This window comes from Etheostoma spectabile, chromosome 13 (assembly GCF_008692095.1).
Source record: "Etheostoma spectabile isolate EspeVRDwgs_2016 chromosome 13, UIUC_Espe_1.0, whole genome shotgun sequence".
Classification (NCBI taxonomy): Eukaryota; Metazoa; Chordata; class Actinopteri; order Perciformes; family Percidae; genus Etheostoma; species Etheostoma spectabile.
The window spans coordinates 25,314,593-25,338,650 of NC_045745.1; the positions used below are offsets into that span (position 1 = coordinate 25,314,593).

The 24,058-nt window shown below is 39.9% G+C and overlaps 4 protein-coding genes and 1 long non-coding RNA gene across 9 annotated transcripts in view; 2 read left to right on the plus strand and 3 right to left on the minus strand.

Moving 5' to 3' along the window:
• LOC116700802 (zinc finger Y-chromosomal protein 1) overlaps window positions 1-2,986 on the plus strand; it is a 9,785-nt gene extending 6,799 nt beyond the window's left edge. For both annotated transcript variants that reach the window (XM_032534273.1, XM_032534274.1), the window contains one exon: window positions 117-2,986. In XM_032534273.1, the coding sequence (XP_032390164.1) occupies window positions 117-1,417 (1,301 nt within the window). In that variant the 3' untranslated portion in view covers window positions 1,418-2,986. The remainder of the gene's footprint in view (window positions 1-116) is intronic.
• A 161-nt stretch (window positions 2,987-3,147) lies between these two features.
• Window positions 3,148-5,057, minus strand: zgc:153704 (Lipocalin-like). Of its 2 annotated transcripts, none has more exons than XM_032534289.1 (6): window positions 4,789-5,057; window positions 4,067-4,206; window positions 3,910-3,983; window positions 3,640-3,753; window positions 3,434-3,535; window positions 3,148-3,314 (listed from the first exon to the last, which is right to left on the minus strand). In XM_032534289.1, exons 1-6 carry the CDS (start codon window positions 4,879-4,881, stop codon window positions 3,295-3,297), a joined length of 543 nt encoding a protein of 180 aa, XP_032390180.1. In that variant the 5' UTR covers window positions 4,882-5,057; the 3' UTR covers window positions 3,148-3,294. The 2 variants fall into 2 exon arrangements, with proteins under 2 accessions (XP_032390180.1, XP_032390178.1); XM_032534287.1 differs by having other exon boundaries at window positions 3,904-3,983.
• Window positions 5,058-5,561: 504 nt separating this feature from the next.
• On the plus strand, window positions 5,562-10,873 carry LOC116700814 (uncharacterized). The gene is made up of 4 exons (XR_004334741.1): window positions 5,562-5,677; window positions 6,017-6,175; window positions 9,581-9,741; window positions 10,682-10,873. It is a non-coding gene; the product is annotated as an uncharacterized LOC116700814 (long non-coding RNA).
• Window positions 7,577-13,745, minus strand: LOC116700807 (palmitoyltransferase ZDHHC23). 3 transcript variants are annotated; one of them, XM_032534283.1, is made up of 5 exons: window positions 13,589-13,745; window positions 12,181-12,308; window positions 10,679-11,311; window positions 9,622-9,789; window positions 7,577-8,796 (listed from the first exon to the last, which is right to left on the minus strand). In XM_032534283.1, exons 2-5 carry the CDS (start codon window positions 12,297-12,299, stop codon window positions 8,523-8,525), a joined length of 1,194 nt encoding a protein of 397 aa, XP_032390174.1. In that variant the 5' UTR covers window positions 12,300-12,308; window positions 13,589-13,745; the 3' UTR covers window positions 7,577-8,522. The 3 variants fall into 3 exon arrangements, with proteins under 3 accessions (XP_032390174.1, XP_032390172.1, XP_032390173.1); XM_032534281.1 differs by having other exon boundaries at window positions 13,086-13,745; XM_032534282.1 differs by having other exon boundaries at window positions 12,181-12,334; window positions 13,086-13,745.
• Window positions 13,746-18,141: 4,396 nt separating this feature from the next.
• LOC116700584 (V-type proton ATPase catalytic subunit A) lies at window positions 18,142-23,411 on the minus strand. The gene is made up of 15 exons (XM_032533897.1): window positions 23,143-23,411; window positions 22,453-22,550; window positions 22,107-22,235; window positions 21,686-21,900; window positions 21,458-21,595; window positions 21,223-21,374; window positions 20,966-21,128; window positions 20,703-20,811; window positions 20,339-20,461; window positions 20,142-20,256; window positions 19,491-19,554; window positions 19,166-19,369; window positions 18,866-18,960; window positions 18,526-18,697; window positions 18,142-18,398 (listed from the first exon to the last, which is right to left on the minus strand). The coding sequence occupies exons 2-15, from the start codon at window positions 22,532-22,534 to the stop codon at window positions 18,306-18,308; spliced, it is 1,854 nt and encodes a 617-aa protein (XP_032389788.1). The 5' UTR covers window positions 22,535-22,550; window positions 23,143-23,411; the 3' UTR covers window positions 18,142-18,305.
• Between the last annotated feature and the right edge of the window lie 647 nt (window positions 23,412-24,058).

Here is a 24,058-nt window from a genome sequence, read left to right on the forward strand (position 1 = left end):
TTAAACACTAGCTGTCAGTATTACATATTGCACCTTTAAACACCAAAATGGAAGGTGACCAAAAGTTAATGGGCATGTTGTCATTTCCGTCTCCCTCTTGTCATTTTTCTCTCCAGCCATCATCATCGGTCCATACGGTCAGCCTCTGACCGTTTACCCCTGCATGCTATGTGGTAAAAAGTTCAAGTCACGGGGATTCCTGAAACGCCACACCAAGAATCATCACCAAGATGTTCTGACAAGGAAAAAGTACCAATGTACAGACTGTGACTTCACCACCAACAAAAAAGCTAGCCTCCACAACCACATGGAGGTGCACGCTCTGAGCAGCAAGGCCCCTTTCGAGTGTGAAATGTGTGGCAAGGAGTTCCACCAGCAGGCAGCGCTGTTCTCTCACAGACTGCAGCACCACCACCGAGAGCCCAAGAGCCAGCCACCTCCAACGCCCAACAAGATGCATAAATGCAAGTTCTGTGACTATGAAACAGCTGAGCAAGGACTGCTCAATCGACACTTGTTGGCAGTTCACAGTAAGAGCTTCCCTCACATCTGTGTGGAATGTGGAAAAGGCTTTCGACACCCTTCAGAATTGAAGAAACACATGCGCACGCACACGGGCGAGAAGCCCTACTCCTGCCTGTACTGCGACTACAAGTCGGCCGATTCTTCTAATCTCAAGACACACATCAAGACTAAGCATAGCAAAGAGATGCCATACAAATGTGAGCGCTGTTTCCAGACCTTTGCAGAGGAGGAGGAGTTAATGCAGCACGGACTAACACACGAAGAGAATAAGACCCACCATTGTGCCCACTGTGATCACAAAAGTTCCAACTCCAGTGACCTAAAACGCCATATCATATCTGTTCACACCAAGGACTATCCACACAAATGTGCCATCTGTGGGAAAGGCTTCCACCGGCCATCTGAACTGAAGAAGCACTCAGTAGCCCACCGCACCAAGAAACTCCATCAATGCCGGCACTGCAACTTCAAAATTGCAGACCCTTTTGTTCTCAGTCGCCATATCTTGTCTGTCCACACAAAGGAGCAACAGGCCTCTCCGGAAAAGAGTGAGTCTAAGAGGACAGAGACGCACACTCCTGTTGTGACGCCTAAAAAGTCTGCACCTAGTGCGTCCAGCGCCTCGGGCCCGCCTGGCAGAGTCAGTGCAGCCAGCTTAGCCAGCAGTGTCACTGTAGTTATTGGCAAAGGACAAAAAGAAAGGAGAATTTACCAGTGCCAGTACTGTGACTACAGCACAGGGGACGCTTCGGGTTTCAAGCGGCACGTGATTTCCATTCACACGAAAGACTATCCGCACCGCTGCGAGATCTGTTCGAAAGGGTTCCGACGACCCTCGGAGAAGAACCAGCATATCATGCGCCACCACAAGGACGTGGTGCAGGCAGATTGACTCTGACCGAGCCAAATCCTGTGCCACAACAAAGAACCATGTTAAAGCAACCATCACACCCCATTCTCTGCACCCTCGGCACAACACCAGTCATATTGAAATAATGTGACGTGTGTGCGTGCTGCACTTAGTCCGTTCTGTTTTGCTCTTCTTTTTTTTTTTTTATCCTCATCCTAATGTTTGTTCAGAAATGTATACACATGTACATAACATTAATGCTTTGTCCGGGTTGGCAACAGAACCCCTCCGTAGACTTGCACTTTTAACTGCATGTCCCTTTGCTGGTAACAGTGTGCATGGCAGATTGTGCAGATGTCTCTTTGTAGATATACATTTTTAATTTTGCAGGCAGAAATCAGTTGTCAATCACAATGGTCCTAATTATTTGTCTCAAAACTGAAGTGTAATTTGCTAATCTTTTGCATTGTTTTGTTAAAATGTACTTAACACAGCAGTATAGATTAGGAACCTGTTTCCAGTAGCACTTGCCATCTTGGTAAAGATCATGATGAATGAAATGAGTTTGCGAGAGTGTGTGAGTGAGAGAGGAAGAGTAAATGACAAACAAAGCATCTGTTGTGCTTCCTTGTGCTCTGACCCCACCACTCTGTAACATAGTTTTTTTGTTGTTAAAAACACAAGGCTCGCTGTGTACAGCACTCAGAGAAAAGAAACATTAATTCTTAGCTTTGTACACAGGGGTTATCAATCATTGAATTAACACAAAGTACACAGTAAAATAATGGATGTCATGGCATTGACTAAAGGTTCACATATGCACATACTGTATATCACAATGCGGTCATTACCCCATCACTTCATTATCATACACCTATGATATATCACTTCCAACTCAGTAAATGTCTTATAAATTTTTCAGAAGTAAGTGCCCAAAGCAGTAAAGATGAAGCCCCGACTGACTGTAATTTTAATCCATTAATGCTACCCGGAGAGCAAAATCCCATTAATTTATTTAAAAAAAAAATAAAAAAAGCAGATAGATGAGGGAAGTGTTTTCACGTTTTATTTTTCTATGAACAAACTTGTTTCTCATATAAATTGACATATCTTTTAAATCACAGAAAAGCATAATCTGCAAGCATCAGGATGATATTTGTGCTGATAGTAGGCTGGGTTAATCAGACATCAGTGTCCCAATATAACAGTTTTGCCAAAATAGGAATCACACCGTTTAACTGGGGCGGCTGTTATGAAACTATGGACTGAACTTTTTGTTTTTCGCCCTCACAGACGTACTTTTGCCAGTAGAAGGGGAAAGTGTATGTCTTTTTAGATGCAACTTCAGAAGACCGGTGCTGGTGGTGTACTATGGCTTTTTACATTTTTGTTATCACCTGTGATTATTCCTGTTTTTATATTTATTTCATTTACAAGTTGTTGGATAGTTAAGTGTAACTAGACTTCTATGGGACGTAAATTATTGTTTTGTATACAAATCTGTATAAAGCGTGTAGATGTGAACACTTGATAAAAAGAAAATCTGAACTGTGTCGTTATGGATGTACTCAACGTATTTGTTAAAAAAGTTAATAAAAGCAAAGTATTTTAGCCGTTGTGTCTTCTATTTACCCTCATTGTTAAAGGCCCCCCCGGTAGTTTTCTTGTAACAAACAAAATAAAAGTTGTTTACAGTGTGTTAGGATTACAGTTCAAGCATTTTGGTAGATAAAAGCCAAGTGTGGTGTATTGAAAGCAGGCTTCACATCACGTTTAGTGTTAATAATTGAGTTTAATACGTTTTGAAAGAGCAGAGTAAACAATCTGAATTGAGTTCATGATTCCTCAGTAGATGTAATAATTTATTCAGATAATGTCTTCAGACAGCGTTGTTGACATACAGTGGCCGGTGCAGAAAACTAGGCAGCTGGGCACTCCTCTAAAGAAGGATAAAATGAACAAAGTAAGGTGAGTAGTGCTTAACATCATGCTTAACCACAGGTTATTTAGTTAATTTAATTTTTTTACATACAACCTTTCCACTAATAGGAAACGTACCATTTTTGGGAAGGAAAGCAATATTTTCCGGTTGGATGCCAGTCTTCAAGGAGAACTGCCTGAACTTCTCCATCAGGTCAGCGCTGAGGTCCACTCCACGGCCTGTCAGACCACATGATGTTATTAATCTGCCTCAGTATGCATTACCGTACTGAAGATTAGATTCATAAAACAGAGGGTAGCATCATGGCTAAGGAGAGCTTTACCATATAGTTTGTTGACCACGGTGAGAACACTCCCCTTTTTCTTAATGGTGTGAGTCAGGGCGTATTCGTCATACTTCACATCAACCATGCGCATGTCATTTATACTCCCCCAGCCTGATGAAGGGAGGACGGCAGAAGAGGTTATTTGAAAGCAGAAATGCTGTGGGTGGTTTAATTGTTACATTGCATGCATGCCTCTTTTTGTTTCATATTTGTGTGTGTGTGTGTTTGCTGGGGGGGGGGGGGGGGGGGGGGGGGACTCACGCTCGCTTGTGTACATGAACTTTCCAGGCACATCAGTCTTCTTGGCCAGGTTGTTCATTCTCCAACAAGAGCCGTCAGATCTGCAAAGAAAAAATAACATTGAAACATTATTAACACCAATGATTTGTAACCTCATTCTTTCTCTCCCTCCTCTCACACTCACTTGAGACTGGCGTAGGATATCTCCAGGTCCCCATCAGCAGTTGGGGTAAGCATGGCCATGCCCATCTTCATGCTTGCTCTATGGTTGAGAAACCACTCGGCGTTAGTGGCAAATCCAATCAGGTACCACTTCCCTGCAACCTGTGGGCACACACAAGGCATGACACAAACACAAACATGACAGTCATACTTACAGTAACACTCACTGTGGCCTGCCTTCAAACATTAAACGTGTGTTTTAAATAATAGCAAGTGACACATTCAAGTTAAAATTTATTTTTAAGTGTATTCATTCATTACTTAGTGAACAAGTTCATAATATACGCACATTTGTCCATTAGTGCACATGAATGTGATGTCAAGTTTAGAACAGTTGGTTACTAACATATTTTTCCTTAAATGTCACCTTAATAATTGCAAAAAAGTGGCAAATACACAACAAATTCAAGTACACAGCTGCTATTTTACAAATATCCAAGAATATAAACAACACCAGACAAATTCAAATACTCAGCATCTTACTTATTTTAGCTAATATCATGCATGCCTTCAAATAACTTCCTTCGACAATTTCATAATCGACATGTGACACTTGCCTTGTGGAATCCTTTGTTCCTCCTTGGTAAGATAGTTGTGGGGTGGAGTTTAACAAATGCTCTATAAATCAATATTGTGACAAAGATAAAAAATACTGTTGATAATTCACCCAGTTATGTGTCTTACCCCCTGTATGTTGAAGTCTGCCTGGGGAACGACTTCAGAAGAAACCGTCAAGGAGCCGAGCACGGCGGCCAGCACTGCCAGCAGTAGAGTCATAGCTACTGATGAGCAGGAGCAGTTGTGGTAACGATGATGGAAGAGAGTGTGGATGAAGATCTGTTGTTGAAGTACTGCTGACAACCCTTTATATAGTGGAGAGTGAGTTTACCTTTACACACACACACACACACACACACACACACACACACACACACATACACAGACAGACCCTGGAGCTGGGATGGGTCCAAACACGTGAACGCTTCACATACCTGTTTCACAGCCACACAGTAAGCTTTTAGTCCTGCCAGGGCAGAATTCAATCAACCATGTGAGAGGGGGAACACATGACAGTAGAGAAACTACATAACTTGAAAAAGAAGTGATTCAAGACGATATCCTGTCTATTACATGGATACTTTAGAGTTGGAAAGAAACTGCGCTATTTGATAAAGCTATTTCATTTTACAGCCTCCCGATTGTGAGCATTAAGCAGTAAAAACACAGTAGCCAAAAGTGGTAAACAAGGCAGTGGCTGCCCTCCAGGGCTTTCTGTGGCAGAGACCACAGAATCAAAGTAATCCGTCAGCAGTTGTGATAGTAAAACACAGAGACAACACAAATGCGTGATTGGATTTCTAATCATGCATCACTATGCGTTGAATTGAAATGCTTTCCTGGGGAACTTTAGGGTCTTTATAAAGACATGAAAGAAAATAATGATGTATTCTGTATGCAGGTTTCAGCTCCCTCACAAGAAATAATAAAACTGCTTTCACATTAAGTTTCAAACATCAAGAGCCTCACATCTCACCTATAGGCCTAGCCGTTGGTGGAAAGCAGCAAAGTACAGGTACTTGCATTTTACTTGGGTATTTCCATGTAATGCTACTTTATACTTCAACCCCACTACATCTCAGAGGGAAATATTGTACTTTGTACTTCACTACATTTATCTTTAAGCTTTTACTTTGGAGGTTCAGATTATTGTTACAAAAAGTATTACATATATACTACATAACACATTCATTATGATGCATTAATATAGATGAAACTTGTATGTTTACTTTTAATACTTTGATAAGTATATTTTGATGCCACTACTTTTACTGAACCTTTCCAATACCATTAGGTGTACCTGTAATTCTGATCTAAATGTCACTTTTGTGTGTGAGCTCTCGACTTTCTGCAGGATCTTATGTCTGCTGCACAGCTCCAATAATGAATCCAGGAGTGATGATGAGGAGATGAATTGGTGTTCATTAGTTGGAAGCAGTCAGGTGCAAGCAGATACACGCCACAGTACAAAGATTCCTCCAACCTACATACTGTACCTCGCCAGTTTAAACAGGTAAGCCTTTTGCCCCAAGACAACAAATAGTAATGTTGTGCCAGAGAAGTATTTTATACTTGCACATTTTGATAAATACAGGCAGGCTCATACAAAACACTGCAGCTGCAGAAATTTGTGAATTGCCACAAGCAGTGCAGAAACGTACTAAATCTTAAAACTGATTTACGTTTAGACAATAGATTGATTTATTATTTGTCATGCAGATTTCACAACAGCCCAAATTAACTGCTCTGTGTGAGAAAGGTAATAGCTCTCCCCATTTAACGGCTTGAGCTATCAATAAAACCGTGAATCATCACAGAGAAAATATGACAGAATATTTCTGAACAGCTCATCGCTCAAAGCAATCACAGTCTCTATCCGTCTGTCTAGCTGTACATCTGACATGTGTGCCAAGGAGCTCCGAGGCAGGTGTGCATACACACTGTACACAAACATACTGGACATCCAACTGTGGCGAAGAGAAAAAAAAAAAAAGGAATGAAATGGTAGTACTAAAATCCCAGAAATTAAGTTTATGGGAAGATTGGAATCAGGGCATGAAAATAAAATATGACGTAGAGGGTTTAACGGATATAGTCCTGGGAGTTTAATGCGCTGCTGAGTCTGCTGTTTTAGATCTTAAGGTTTCTTGGGGAAAACGTTGACAAATCAGCCAGAGGATGGCGCTCATGGAGTGACTAAATGAGTTTGCCCTTTGCTTTGTCTTGAGCAGCATGCATGTGTAAAATGTTATGGGGATTCTAGTGGAAAGGCTTCAACTTGTGAGTATATTATATTAATCTACACTGACTGTATAGGATGAGTCTCAGCTAAAGTTACCATTCACAGGGCTCTTAAGAAATTTAAAAAATAGAGCAAAAATTGTTCCCAATGAATCGACACTTTTTTCAGAAACAAATCCTCTTGTTGCATATTGACATGGCCTTCAGGACGGGCTGTAGCCTCTTAAAGACTTGTGAAATCGACATACTTGTAGATGTCGTAGGTTGTAGGGCAGTAATGTAAGATAAAACAAACTTTGATGAAATAACCTATTTACAACAGATGTGCAGTACATCTAGACATCAGATGGACACTGGGTATCCTGCAATGCTTAGTACACACCTGAAATCCACAGTGGTGGAGGGAGGGAGGAAAAAAAAAAAAAAAAGAGACAGCTTGCTGTTCATAACATCATGAGCACTAGGTGGGAAATAATGCACAGACTGGCCTGAGGGTGGCATCAGAGGAAAGCAATACTCCAGATCCACTGCTATGGGGCTGATGGACTCCATAGACTGAGGGATTTAAATTTTAGAAAAGATATTGATTTAAACAACCTGCTTGACCAAAGCTGTGCATTATAATAATTGATTAATCATAGGAAGTGTATGGAGTCTAGACATCACAGTGTTCCGTTTGCTGTTTATTATGCTATATAAGAGTGAATAGATTTACTTATACACATTCAGTCTTATACATTCCAATGATGGACAGGACTGTGGTGTTCAGCTTAGTATAAAAACATAATTACATTATGTAATAGTAATTGACTATTCACAGAAACTATCCCAGCATGTCTTGAAATGTATATTTCGAAGTAGTGGCACTATCAGAAAGCAATGGACAAAAACCATTACATTAAAAAAAATTGATAAAACAGAGCACTGCAGAAAAGGATATTGAGTTAATACAGATTGCATCAACATTATAGATTGCTGACTACTCCAGGAACTTCTGACTGTACACCCATTACTCACTCACAGGGGTCAGACGCAGTGCTCGATTGGTTCTGTGCCAGTTTTTCATACCTGTTTTGTTCTAACAAATGCTGACTGAATACAAGTGCTATGATGGGATATATAAAGTCCCCAGGGTGTCAAAGGGATTTCTTCCAGTTTGACTCCTAAGACCTCCACAGGGAGGCATCCAAAGGCAGACACTTAAAATACAGATCAGAACTGAATCATGGCTGTTGTTCTTCTTTTACTTAAACCCCAGTGTTTTTCATTTCTTCCAAGATTTTTTCCATTATTTCTTAATTGACATGCAGTCAACAATATTTTGATATTTCGATTTTAGTCAGCCTTGGGACTGTATGTTATTTCCTAGAAGAAATTGTCATACAACTTCCAACCCCTAAACAATTTTCCATAGTTGCACCTTGATATTCTGCGACCTTGATTCCAGGGAAATATCAATAGTTTTTAATGTAATTTATGAAGAGGCTGGAATGCAATAAGCATGGGAAGATATCAGCTGATATATCCTAAAAACAATGCAGTTCTTCACAAATGCTGTTTTAACAGTGCGTTATCATGATGTTGCTACTACAACCGCTACTAGAGAGTACAAAGTGAAACTAGACCAAGTCAGTGAGGCTGGAGCGAGGAGAAACCGAGACATCTGCCATGGTGAGGAACTCAACCCAGTTGTGACAGAAGCCACGTGAATGCTCTCCTGTCACGATGACGAGTCCCCACAGGCGCCTCTGGCCCGTTTTGTTCCTCAGAGCCAGCTGAGCCTCGCGCTCCGTCACATTGAAGCTGATATTCAGAACTTGTACCACCAACAGGTGAAGCAGTCCACCAGTGACAATGCTGCTGTACCAAGCACAGGTGAAGCAAAGTGCCATGCTGTAAAGATAAACAATATAATATAGTGTTTGAAAAGTATTTAAAAGTACAGAATTATTAACTTTCTTTTACACTGGTTCCACCGTGACAGCTGATCACTTTACTTTGTTTGTAATACTTCTGTCACGAAACTATAAACCTGCTGTTTCATTTTCATTGAAAATGGTTTAAGTTGATCAGTTTACCAATCATCATTTGTAGTTAATATGACATGACAAAATCCAAAGTAAAGCGTGCCCATATATAGAAGTTTACTCCTCGACGCAGCGGGCCAAGGTTTGACTCCCAAGTGTGGCCCTTTGCTCCATGTCATTCCCCCTTCTCTCTCCCTTTTCATGTCTTTAGCTGTCTTGTCGATAAAGGCCTAAAAATGCCCCAAAAATAATCAAAAGTTAAAGGAGGTAACACTATAATGCTTAAATATTTGCATGCACACCTTGCCAAACGTCTGTCTGCTGTTTATGTTAATTAAACCAACAATACTAAATATATAAATAACTTTTTTTACTACAAAGAACAACTGCAATTTAACAATGGTACAAGCTGAAAATGTGTTTTCTTGTAAAATAGTGCCACAAAAAACTTTTATCAACAGTTGTCAGTCTATAATTTACAAATAAAATCATCTTTCAATTGTTGCACTGAAAAAAATATATGTCCTTGCCAATGCTTTTAATGTAGTCACTAATATTCATTTGAACATTTCTTTTATTGTACATGTAATAGCAACCAGGAGAGTTTAGATTTAGAGTTTTTGTTTTAATAAGAGCTTTTACTTTGACAGTCACCTGCAGTCCTGATGGAGACAGGACAGGAGGATTGTACCTGGACTGACTGTAGACGCCGGGGCAGTAGAGGAGAGCCGTCATTAGATACTGGTGAGGACAGAGGCTGCTGAGCACCAAACTGATTCCATACAGAGAGGTCAACACGAACACAGACAGGGTCAGTAGGAAACTGCGGTGGTTTGCCTGTCCAACGCAGCTGTTTATCCTACAACACCTCAACACATGCAGACATGACACAGATACACAACACAATGTACCGGTTTAGTTCCTGATTCTGTGGCTCTAAACAACTACTGTTGTATGTAGAAATGAGCAAGATTTGAAAGTTTAGATTGGAATGACGTTATTATAAGGCCTATCCGGTAATGGTTTCTTACTCCCGTTTGTCTGACATGGGTGCTTGGACCTCAATAGTTTAAGTTTTTATTTTTAAGAACTGTTATGAATTTCCCTTTTTTTTTTTTACCTTTGGCTGAAAATAGTTCCCAACCGTTCACAGAAAGGTCCGTGGATTATCCTAAATAACCAGAACATTGTTTCTGGAAACACACTCTACACCACACAAACTATATTCCATTCCCCTCCATTGTTTTAAAGGGAAGCAACCCAACGTATTTTCATACAACTATGGGTAAGTGGGAAAATGTGTTGTTATTATCTGTTGGAATTACACTTTAATTGCTGATTGAAATCCATGTAATTGACACATTTGCTATTTGTAGACCAGTATGTGCGTGTCTGCCTATTTCTAGAGGTCAAGCCCAGACAAATTCACTTCTTCAAGGGCCAACAACAGTTTTAGACCTGGTATGAGAAGTGTGCACTTTAGAAAGTGCAACTAAATTGGTGGATTGTTATGTAATCTAATGATGGTTGATGTTAACCTTCGGTAGTTTCTCTTCTGTGGAAGAAAACAGGATACAGGAGAAGTTTGCTAAATATATGGTTGTTGTGTAATTACAGTGCAGTTCATCTTTTATACTTTATTTTCATGATCTGTTGTGAATGCACAACACAGAAAAGAATAATTGAATTACTTCTAAGTCACAGGCAACACAAGAAATATATAAATACATAGGTTCTATCCAACCCACCAGATACAGTGGTGGTCCAGACGCTGGACACAGGATCCACAGGTTCGACAGTGTCCGGCTCGAGGGGGTCGCATTATTTTGCACACAGGACAGTTGCTCCATTTTGCAGCCACGGCCGCTTTTGTTGTCTGGAACTCTGCTGAAGTCCCTGAGGAGGCTGCTGATTGGATAGATCCTTTAAGGTGTGCGGAGCCCTTGTTAGCCTCCAGACTTTGACTTTGTGCTTTATATAGTGAAGAGGTCACCAATCCTGCGCCTCTCTTGGTGTGAATGAGAGAGATGACAGTAAGAATCACCCCTGTGGTCACAGCACACACCTGCAGCTGGCTGACGTCCCCACGAGGTAAAATCTCTGTGATGAAGAGATAATACATGTGGAACAGGGAAAAGAGTGCAAGAGTGAGGAAGAAAAGGGTGCGTCTCTTCTTTTTGTGCGTGGCGTAGTAGTACCACAGTACCAGGATGGGCAGAGCTGTCAGGATGATGATACCCAGCAGGTAGTGCAGCGCTGCAACCCGGAGCAGGACAGGTAGCAGCACCAGGGCCGGGATCATGGAGATCTCCAGCTTGTCAATCATGGCCCCAAGTACAGGAGACTGAGATCCGCCTTTAGGTGGTCTGTCTTTCAGCCACCTACAGAGAACAGTGGTCACCAAGTCAAAATTACAAACATTTGAAACTATGAGTATGGCTAATACAGTTGCTCTTTTCACGGGTGAAAAGTAATTAGTTTTTCATTCGCTTACAATGTGCTTGTGCTGCATTTATTTACACTCTAAAATCAGTGATCTTGCTTTCACATAAGTAGAATTTAATCAAGTACTGAACTGTCCTTTTTGAATTTAAGATGTAGAGTTAACATTGGTTCTATAACAGCATAATAAAAAACTTTGTGAGAAAATCTCAAGTGTCAGAACCTTAAGGGGCCCCCAAGAAAAAAATACATGAGCTTTAAGGCCCCCATTTCTCCCATTGTCTGTTTGTTATGTATGCATTACTCAGTAAAAAGTAATTTGTTTGTGGTAACTTGATAAAGCATACATGGTTTAAGGAATATGCAAAATGTTAGCGCAACAAAGACTGAAACAATAAGGGCTTGCAATCTAGATTTTAACTCAGGGACCCTATACAATACAGGACTTCAGCATCGGTGTCACAGTAAAGCAATAGTTTGACATTGGCAAATTCACATTTTCTTTCCGAAAGTTGGATGTGAAAATTGATACCACTCTGATGTCTGCCAGTTTGCATGTCTCTAGTCATTATGCTAAGCTAGCTAACCAGCTACTGGCTGTAGCCTTCAATTTCACTGTCAGACTTGAGGGGTGGTATCAATATTTCTTATCATACATAAAGAGATTGTTACTTACTGAACTTTCTTTAAACAAATGAGCTACTTCTATGTGAATAACATGTAAGTATTTTAGGCTTCTTTTACTTTCCAGTATAGCACTTCAGTATGTTCTACTCAGTACTGACCTTTTCCCTCAAACCCTTCATACCTGTTAAAGGCTTCATCCAGATCTTCGCAGTCACAGCAACATCCGTACTGGTCGTAGTCACACTCACAGCAACACATAGGATCATCTGGCTCAGGAGGCTTTAACTTCTCCCATTTCATAATGGCTTGCTAGAGATGACATGGAAGTTTACAAGCTGACATTTCAACACAAAAGGCCATCCTTTTAAAATGAATACTCTTGAGCAATGAACTACACAGTTACAGTACATTGGTGGGGGGGAAATATATCTGTAATGTATGTATATATGATATAATATGTATTACACAACCAATAACAATCCTCAGAACAAAAAGGGTATACTGATTATTGATGTCTTCTTTCATTCCGCATCTCACACACATACACTAACTCATCATATCTTATTTAGAAGGTTACGGCAACGTTTACTAGACTCAACCTGTACATGTAATTTACTAGAAGGTATTCTGTTTGTTGTAAAAAATTAATTATTTCCAAAATCAGACGATTAGCAGTCCCCAAGAGTTTTAAATGTAATTTGTTTAAAACAAGGCCACTGTGTCCACAGGGACTCTGTTATCTGGGCCAGCAAACCCAAGTCTTCAACACTTAGAGATGTACATGAGTTATTGCCAGTGGGAGTTATTATTTTATTATTATTTTACATACAGAGCCTAATCCAGATGTATACAGGAATTAACAGAAAATGTTAAAAGTAGGAAAACAAAATATGTATATCAGCTTGTGATTGTTTGTCTTATAGTTTCCTAATTTAACAGTTTTTGTATGACTTTAAACCAGGCTGCCATATAATAACTATTATTCAACATTTACTTATTTAACTCTTTATCTGGATGTTTCAGTTGTGTCAATAAGAATAGCCAACTTCACAAAGCCTACACAAAACATTCCCTCTCTTAACTTACCTTTTGAGTCTGCAACAAAAATACAAAACCATCAACACATGTGGGCTGAAATGTCAGGTGTACGCTCTCCAGCTAAAAGTTATGTGATCTTCAGGAAACGATGAAGAGGGGAACGATTAACAAGATAACACCTTGTCACCAAGCTCCTTCTGTCAATGACCGAGGTAAAAAAAGAAAGAAAACAGCAGCCTACTTTCTCATCAGTCATTTGATCAGAAAAAGAAATTTGGCATGTTTCTGCTGTGGCGGTGCTGCTGCCATACCCTTTCAGTGCAGTGAGCTGGTCTTAATTTCTTGAATTCCCACAGTGGAAGTGTCCCAACAGAAGGCAACCTGGATATTGTGTTATATCTGTCAGCTCACTTTTCCCAAGACTATCTTCCTTGCTTGTCATTAAATAGTTCACAAGTTGTTCTCTTAGATAGCCTTCTTCTGCTTTACAGCTTCTTTCAGTTACCATTTGAAGTTTAAATACTTTCATGCTTGGTAAATATAGGTGTTACCTCAACTGGTTGAGGAAGGCAGAGAGCCAGGAGTCTTTCATGCCCCTCTCCAAAGCTGACAGGCTATGTTGAGGTGTTCAAAAGTTGTAACAGCCGCTCTGACAATCCGCACTAAGCTGGATGAGGGTGTTCTTTATGAGAAACATGGCAGGCTCTCATAGATGAAAGAGTGAGGAATGATCCAGAGGGCAGCCCCACCCTCTGGGATCATATTTCCTCCCACAAGCAACCTGACCTTGCTACTCTCACACAGACAACTCTGGAAGAGTGTGTGTGTGTGTGTGTGTGTGTGTGTGTGTGTGTGTGTGTGTGTGTGTGGTGGTTGTGTGTGTGTGTGTGTGTGTGTGTGAGAGAGAGAGATCAGAGGCATCCAGATAACCAGGGGACTCTTAGTTATGTTTCTATACATTCTTTGTGTGAGATCTGTGACAACTCTAGATACTAACAGGGACAACGTGATAAGGAGTCTCAGCAGCAGGGAAGTCTTCATTTCTTTTGCCCAACTGCAGAGGGTTAGAGCACAGGGTCAGATACAATTCCAAAACCCTGCACGGAATTTGGATTCAGATTCTTGCTCGTGAACACTTCAGTAGAAAGCTTGTTTGCCAACACGGAAGCTTGAATCCAGTCTTTACCCATTCACAATGTCAGTGAGTGAAGAGAACTGGGAAAACACAGTCCCTTTGCTGGTCAGTCAACAATGAGAGAAAGACAGGCTGGTGCATTGTTAAGTGGTATATCCTGACAGAGACCACTAAAACCTCTTAATGTCTACATCACTGTGAGTCTAGATGGACAGAATCAATGCAGAGAAAAGCTGCTGCTCTTGCTGCTTTGGGTTATGCTTCCATTAGTCTTGATGGAGCCCGGAACCCAAGATACTGGCTCTAATCTATTTTGGAGGAATTAATGCTGGGAGTCAGGCTGGACCAGGAGTACATGCTGAAGATCACACATCAGCAAACTACAACAGATGCTGGACTCGCAACAAACAAAGCATGCTCTCTTCTGTACAGGTCATATCCCTCCACGTTATTTAATAGAGTGACATTGCTTGAGTCAGTTTGTAGGCCTTAAAGATTTTTTTTTTTTTTATCAATTAGCTTATTAAATATGAGCAAAAAAAGTTGCCAAACAGCTTGGGTTATTTCATGATAGATATTGATATATTATTGCTTTGTCTGTGTGTTTCTCACAGATTTCAAATGGGCGACACTCATTGGATCAATGTGATGTCATGTACCAATTACAATTAAGCAACATTTTAATCAAAATATGATGACAGTTCAGGGGATGTTGGCTTGTGTTTCCACGTCACTGTCAATCCCATCTGATCAAACCACATTCACACGGATTAGCTGAGTTTATGAGTGTTAAACTCTTAACAAATGATCATTTAGAATGCAGTTTTTTAAAACTTAAACTTTGATTGTTGCACAATAAGTTAAGAATGTTACATTTTTTACAGACTTTAATGGTTTATACTTACAAGATCAAAGTTACGCACGGCTTGTTTAATGTTGAATTTGAAAAAATAGCCATTTTTATGGTCAGATTTTGCAGCTCTGCTAGAAAATGTAATAATTACTCAAAATAAAAAATAGTTTCTGGGTGATATTTAACTCTGAATTGTAAAGATTTGTGCACATTGCGGCTTTGTCTGTTGGTCTGATATTTTTTTCTAAAATACCAAATGTGAATTTTAGTGAAATAAATATAAAATGCACACGTTTAGAATATTTGCATTTGATGTGACAGTGCAGGTATTAGAAAACGTAGGTGATCCGTCTAAAGCATCCTATCCTGTAGCTTTAAACAAGTGTTGAAACAAGTAGATATACAAAATAGTGTAATAGTGTTTGGTGTAGGATTTTTTTTTCCACTTCATCAAGGCTACTAAAAGGACAATCATGTGGAAAATTCGAGAAGCCCCTGACTGCAGACCCGCAGACACGTTGAGGGGCGGGGTTAAACGTTTACAACTTTAAAAATCTCCAGCATTTGACCCTGTCATTCATCAATATCAGAGTGAATTTAGCAGTATGCACCCACGCTTCGGACAGCCCTTTTTAGTCAATAAATAATGGAAGTAAGTGTGACTTTTATAGTTGTTTAGTTTTCAAAAACAATTAAAAAAAGCTTGTTATGTCTATTTTAATGTTTCTGCACAAGTTGAGCAGGCTGAGGTTCGGATTGGAAGGCTAACTCCCTTCTTTAACTGCTAGCTCCAAGTAATCTGAAAGTGTGGAAATTATTTCCATTGAAGGACAATGTTCCAGTCGTTATGTGCATGGACGGTCTCTGAATCGTCTGCAACCAGGAGATGAAGGAGAGCTCAGATCCACAACACCCAGCACATCTTGTCTCTGCCCCCCCAGGCATAGCGCGGTTAGCGCGACCAGTGCAGGGGCTAGCGCCCATGACTCGCGTGTGGATGATAGCCTGTAGATCTGTCTTTAGTGTAGATCTGTCTTTAGTGTAGATCTGTCTTAGTGTAGATCTGTCTAGTGTAGATATGTCTTCAGTGTAGATATGTCTTCAGTGTAGATATGTCTTCAGTGTAGATCTGTCTTTAGTGTAGATATGTCTTCAGTGTAGATATGTCTTCAGTGTAGATATGTCTTTAGTGTAGATATGTCTTTAGTGTAGATCTGTCTTTAGTGTAGATGTCTTTGGTAGATATGTCTTTAGTGTGATATTTTCATGTACTGTAGTGTAGATCTGTCTTAGTTAGATCTGTCTTTAGTGTGATATGTCTTTAGTGTAGATATGTCTTAGTAGATAGTCTCAGTGTAGAATGTCTTCATGTAGATATGTCTTTAGTGTAGATATGTCTTCAGTGTAGATATGTCTTCAGTGTAGATATGTCTTTAGTGTAGATATGTCTTCAGTGTAGATATGCTTCAGTGAATGACCCACAACTCAACCCGTGGTCTCCTTCTTAAGCGAGTTTTATGTGTAAGAACCGCCAGAGGATAACAGGTGTGTGAAGGCGATCTGCCGTTATATGAATATATGGATTAAAATATTTTCTTTTGTGTTACTCATGTTTGTTTTGCTTTTTTGTGCTGTACAAGGAAAATCCCCGCTGTGGGATGAAAAAGTATCTAATCTAATTATTGTTGTTGTTATTAGGTTGTATATATGTTATTAACTTATTTCATAATTATGGTGTTATATTATATATATATATATATATATATATTATATATATATATATATAATATATATAATAATATTTTATTATAATAAATACACATACTATAACATTATATAATTCTGATAATATTTAAGTCTCATGATCGTTTGATTTTGATAACATTAAGAAAGTATCAGGTGCAATTGATTATGAAAATATACATTCAAATATTCTACTTTTTTATCATTTAATTTATTATTGAAGTATTTAATGTTTTGTGAAATGTGTCAAATTGTATTTCATAATTAGTAAAACCAAAGAAAGTTCATTATGTTTAAATCGTTGCATTTCGCCACATCCAGTAGGTTTCTAGTCCCACAGTATTAAATGAGTTGGGTAGTGGACGGTTGGAGACTGGGCGGAGTTAAACGTTTGACCCCGCCCCTCAACGTGTCTGCGGGTCTGCAGTCAGGGGTACATCTTCAAGAGGTTAGTCAATCAAAAAGAGACTTTCTTTAACAGTCCCCCTGCACATTCAACATGTATGCCATCTAGAGGTCTTTCTCTGAACATCTGTATTCATGAATTGCAGCAGTCAAAAGTTGATTCTCCCACCCTTGTTCAGCTGTTTAGTTTAAAGACCTACAAAATGTTTATAAAATAGACTTCATTTTTTTTAACTTTTCTGTTCCCATCTGTTATTTTAATCTTACTACTATTTGTAATGTAATTGTACTTATCCTCTGCTTTATAGAGCGGGCTTTCAAAAGGAGTGAAGTTGGCTTTGTAAATTTAAGTTAGCAAATTTCTGGACAGACAAGTAGCTCCACATTTTGAAAGTGCTTGTATAAATTATATTAAAGTAAGTCAAACACTGATTCAGCCAACTCCCTATGAACATGACAAATGCAATCTTACTGACACAATGAGCTTTAATCATTTCAGGAAACAGCAACTCACCACGCACATAATAGTGAGACATCTGTTATATCACAACTCTAAAGGACTCATTCATTCACATTTTTGCACATAATATAAAGAATATTTTCCACAACACTATCACACTTAAGAGGTAGACAAATGCCTTTAACCCCCTGGTATCCAGTAAAGCAGTGCATCTTTCCCTTTACCCATGTGCATGTTCCCATTTGATTAATAATCTGTATTTAACATGACTTTCACATCTGGGGGAAAAAATATCCCTTTTCACTCCTTGTTGCAGCTTTTGGTTAGGTGCAAGTAAAACACCTGATTGGGGCTCACTGATTTTAACCACACCATGATGGTGTAGCGGTCTACCGTATAAGTGCTATGCAATGGGCTGAGTGAAGGTGTTGCTAACCATATTTTCAGGTGTCTTAGGGGATTCCAGTACTGTGTTTTTGAAGTAGATGAGTCAAAATCTACTAAATGAAATGGAAATGTGGGCAGGAATGTTTAAAAGGAAAGGGAAGACTAAGAAATCATAAGAGTTCACGTGACTGAGACAGACATTCAGACCACGGGTCATTCTATCTGCACTATGTTGCACTGCACTGGGGTTTAGATATTTGGGAGAGGAACGGAGAGGTAGGAAACTCATTCCTCCAGCGTCCGGAAGGCGTTCTGCATGTCCTCCATCAGCTGGGCGAAGTCTGCTTTGATCTTAGCTTCGCCATCCTTAACAGGGTCCTAAAGAATCCATTGAACAGAAAAGAAGTTATTTATCTTGACTGATGAAAACAACAAGGAAACATATACAAACAAATAAACAATGCACAAGACGTTCTCCACCACAAAATGAGGAACAATCATGCACCTTGAACTTCATGGAGCTGATTTTGTACAGGATCTCTCCCATGTGCTCCCTGATCATGGTCCAGGTGATTCTGTTGTCGCTCTGTGACGTGGACTCCACCGCGTGTCGGGCCATGTCGTAAAACGAGATCATGTTTGAGAGGATGCCAACAGTTTTGTAGAATGGGCAGAACCTGTGTGTAGGGACAGAAGACTGTGTGAAGCTCACTGTTTGTGGAATAATCAAGCAAAGGAAAATACTTAGAGAATTGTTATGGAGCAAAGAGAGATTTAATATGTGTATTTGCCATTTCAGGCCTTTTGAATGGAAAAGACATGCGTTTTGTGGATTTTCTCTTTACCTGTCGTAAGGGGTGTAACCGTTCTGCTGCAGGAAGTCATCCTTAATGAGCTTTGCAACTTCTAGAGTGATCTTATCGGTCTCAGCAAGAGAAGCCTGTGAACAAAACAAGATTGTGAAGACAAGTCCACTTTTTTCAGTTTTTGACTAACCAGGTCAGCGTGCTCACAATTTAAATGATGAACTACTTTTAACAGAAACCTCTCCTATGAAACAGATTTCACACATTGATTACCTGGCTGTAAAAACGTCTGCATGTAGGAGAAAACCTTTAGAAATTAAATGAACGAGCTGGCCTCACCTTGCCTACAAGTTGCACTATTTCAGCCAGGTCCTCCTCCTCCTGTAGAATCTCCTTGGCTTTTGTACGGAGAGGAACAAACTCAGGGAAATGTTTGTCATAATATTCATCCAGGGCTCGTGTGTACTTGCTGTAGCTAATCAGCCAGTTTACAGAGGGGAAGTGCTTCCTCTGGGCCAGCTTCTTGTCCAACCCCCAGAACACCTAATACGAAAAAAACAAAAAAGATCGACACACACTCAAGAGCAGTGGCGCAAGAAATAAATATTGACTGCAAGATCAAATGTTAGGATCAAGGGCTGAAGAGCCCATGCCTGGTGCTTACCTGAACGATGCCCAATGTGGCTGAAGTGACGGGGTCTGAGAAATCTCCACCAGGGGGTGACACACTAAGGAATGCACAGTATGTAAGGAAAATCAGCCTAAAATTATGACCTTGCGTGTCTAGGTTTGTTTTGTTAGGCTACCTTACTTTTCTTACTTTCATGACAAGAGGGAACTTAAAAATATGTAAGCTAATCACAAGGTCTAACTGTAAGAGCTTTTCAACACAACATTTTCCAAAAATCATACAGAATCAAAATTAACTTAGAGAGGTGGAGACAGTTACTTTACCACCAAAGACAGCTTCAACAGTACACCACGCAGTTTAGCTGCAAGACATTGCGCCATGTGTATATTTGATTGCTAACCCTCCATTGGTTTTAGTTGATTTTATAATGCTTTGCCAATAAACTTGCCGAAACTTGGACAGTGGAGGATCCTTGAAGGCACCAAAAAGTCAAACTTTGCAAATGGATTTTCATTGTTACTGAAAGCAACTGCTTGAAAGGCAGGAAATTAATTTTAAATCCTTGGTCCTTGATTTTAATGCACCTACTCTAAGTCGATTTTATTGTCATGCACGTGCTGCTGTGTTTAAGTGTATAGCAGATGTGGAAAAGAAAAATCTCTGCTTATACGAAAGTCAACTCACGCTCCGACAATGCTGACGCTGCCTTCTCTCTCAGGATTCCCCAGGCACTTCACACGTCCGGCGCGCTCATAGAAGGAGGCGAGCCTGGCGCCCAGGTAAGCCGGATACCCGCTGTCTACAGACAACAACATACACAAACTGCCTCACACTATCCTACAATTACATATATAAATCAATCACATCCATCACAAACTTACCAGCAGGCATTTCAGCTAATCTTCCAGAGATTTCTCTCAGAGCTTCGGCCCATCGGGACGTCGAGTCGGCCATCATGCTCACATTATAGCCCATATCTCGGAAGTATTCGGACAGTGTGATCCCTGCAGAGGTAAAATATATTCAATTTACAAATTGGATTCTCCAAACAATTGCAAACAGGAAAAAAACAACAGACATTTACTTTAGCGTTAACTACTTTGACATCATTCAGAATGGAGCATTTTCCCATTTTCTTATAAAGAAACAAGAAAAGGGAAAATTCACTTTGTTTTCATTTTTATTTATCATGTAGTAGCATTTAAATAAGCTATGAGACTTCTCTATAAAGTGAATGGTTTGTACCTGTATAAATGGAGGCCTCTCTGGCAGCCACAGGCATGTTGGATGTATTAGCAACCAGAGCTGTTCTCTTCATGATGCTCTCAGTCTTGCCATCGACCTCCATAGTAAGCTGTAGGCAAGAGCAGGGTTAACATAATACTATGTGAACGCTTGTGTTGTATTGAAGACTTTTTGCTCTAAACAAATATTAAAATCATTTAGTTTTCCCTTTACTCAATTATTCTTTTTTTAATGCTTTTTAGACTTTTTGTTCTTTAACCTACCTCGGGGAAATCCCGCAGCACTTCAGACATTTCATTTCCACGCTCTCCGCAGCCAACGTATATAATTACGTCACTGTTGGAGTACTTGGACAACGACTGTGAGATCACCGTTTTTCCACACCCAAAGGCGCCTGGTATAGCAGTAGTGCCACCCTGCACGCAACTACACAGCACGCAGGTCATGATTAAAAGCAAAAGTAAAAAAAAAAAAAAAAGAGGCTGAAGTTGCTCAATTTAACTCGCACAAAACTACTCACGGGAAAAGTGCGTCCAGAACTCTCTGACCAGTCAGCAGCGGATGATTGGCAGGTAGTTTTTCTGTGACTGGGCGGATTTGTCGTACCGGCCACACCTGCATCATGGTGAACTTCTCCTTCACACCCTCAAATTCCAGCTCCAGAACCACATCCTGAACGCAATGAGAAAAGCAAATTAGTGTCACAGAAAGTTTGATCCAACTACCGAGTGTTTCGCTTCTGGACAAACACTCACAGAAATATCGTAGTTTCCAGGTTGGGCTAGGTAGGTGACAGTGCCTCTGTTGCGAGGAGGAAGCATCAGCTTGTGTTTTATTAAGGAGTTCTCAAACACCATGCCGTAGATATCGCCACCTGTCACATGACTGCCAACCTGGAGAGGAGATGAGGTGAAATCTTTCAGAACAGGTGCAGAAGAGAGACATCCACATCAACATCCACACACACACTATTTTTTTCTTACACGCAGACTCTGTCCGGGGGAAAATTCCCATTTGAGGTCTCTGTTAAGAGCACCAATGTTTACTCCTCTTGGGATATAGATACTTTGAGTGAGGTCATTGATGTCTTTCAGTGGACGCTGGATACCATCAAAAATGGAGCCCATGATTCCTGGTCCAAGCTCTACAGAAAGGGGTTTTCCCGTCCGAAGGACAGGGTCACCGACAGACACACCAGCTGTGGCATTAAGTTAAGGAAACCACATAAACCGCAAGCACATTGACACTCTAGTCATGTCTAAAAATTCATACTCACATTTTCTATCTAATTATTTCAATTCTATGTAGCATACATAAGGTGAATTTATGTTTAAGGTTAGATCATGATATGGTCTGTTACAGGTGTAACTGCAGAGGTAGGTAACATTGCAGTGGAAAGGATACATGTCTCCTCGTAGACCTGGATAGTTGCCATGTCTCCTTCTAAACGGATGATTTCTCCCACCAGCTCACTGTGACCTACACGAACCAGCTCGTACATGGCTGCTCCTGCCATCGCAGTAGCTGTCACCACTGTTAGAGAAATAGATACAGAGGAATGTGCTAAAAATCATCAAACATCCACATATTTTACATAAGGAAGTTTCTTTGTTAACTTTTTTGTATTTGCACATCAGTCAAACTGTTTTATATTTTTTTATTTAAATAAAATAATAAGTGTATTTTGACCCATCACATGCTAAACAGTGAAATCCAACAATTCAAAAAAAAGCAAGGCAATAAAGCAGACCTGGTCCAGAAACTCCATGTACATATCCAAACTCGCTTTCTCGCTCCTCATCCTGGATCTTAGGAAGTTTTGAGGTATCCATATTGATAGCTTATGTCCTGCAAAAATGAGGAATATGAGACACCCACGCTGTTATTTTAAATTAAATACACTCAGCAAACTGACATCGTTTAACAAACGCACACACATATAATCTTATGATAGTTACAGAGCAAACATGGCACCCTACAGACTTTACACACCACGATGAGATGGAGATTATTTATATGAGGACCATACCACCTTACAGAGTATTAGCACAGTACGTTGCTCTCTTCAGAATAAATGACTAAGGCTGGCAGTGTAACGGTAAGGTCACGCGCTAACTCAGCTGAGGCTGCAACACATTTCATGCGTTTCCCTTTCGCCCCAGGCTTAAAGACAAGGTAGAGTAAGATCATCGCTAAGGACGTGTTTCCTAGCCAGATGGTAGCATGTTTGTCACTAGCAAAGCTGATTTGTGTGTGTGCGTATCAGGTTTCTAGCTAGCAAGCGCAGCTATCTTCATCATCATTAGCTACATACAAGTTAAGCTAGCTAAATGAACGATTATTTGCGCAATATTTGGTCCAAGAATGGCAGGAAATCTCTAGCTAGCTAACTGTTATGAATCAATAACCTCATTTTATACCGCTGCTATAAATATCTTACCTTGTCTTAGTTTTCCGTTCTGAATTTTCCAGGTTTGTCTCCAACGTAGCAAACTGAGGAGGAGCTTTACAGTGTGCTTAACAGTGTAATCACCTGTCAGGCACCAGACTGTCAAGGGAAGAAAACATCTCCGTTGTGGGTGAACCGGTTTCCTCCGTTCTGGGTGGCTCGGATCTGTGTAACCAACATGGCGTCCGAAGCGCAACAGTTTCCCAGTGGACGATAAGTTCCGCCGGTCTAAACCATAGACTGTATAAATACTCTATGGTCTAAACCACAGACTGTATATTAAACCAGTGACCGTAAAGGTCTAAACCCCCTCCACCTGGCGCATCAGTGACCTCTGCTGGATATAAATAAAAAATGTTTATCTCACCTAACCAACAATGGTTTCAACATCCTTTCTTAAATACATTTTTACCTGGGTTACAACCATACCCTTCAACTACATGAGCATAAACAGGCCTACCTAGTCACATGAACTGTAAAATAAAGTGATTTTATACTTAATTTTATTCAATCATTGAGTGGCATCATTTATGGGATAATCTGCTATGATTGTGATACATAAATAATTGAAAAATGCACAACAGCTACAAGATAATAAAACTGATGTAAAGCTGCATATCAGCAGATGAACTAAAATACAAATATAATTTATTATACTATTCAGGTTACACTATGAATAAATATAAACTATAAATATAGCTAAGGGATCACAACATAGCTACTACAGAAACACAGCATGATTTTCTAGCTAAGACATATTTTTTCAAGGATATGTCAACATTTTAAATGATGCATCATTTCATAGTTAAATAATTATTTATTGGCAGACCAAACTGTTTTCACACTGGTACCCTACTACACATACCGTGGGGTAGTGAAATGGTCACATATTGAGGTAGCATTACCA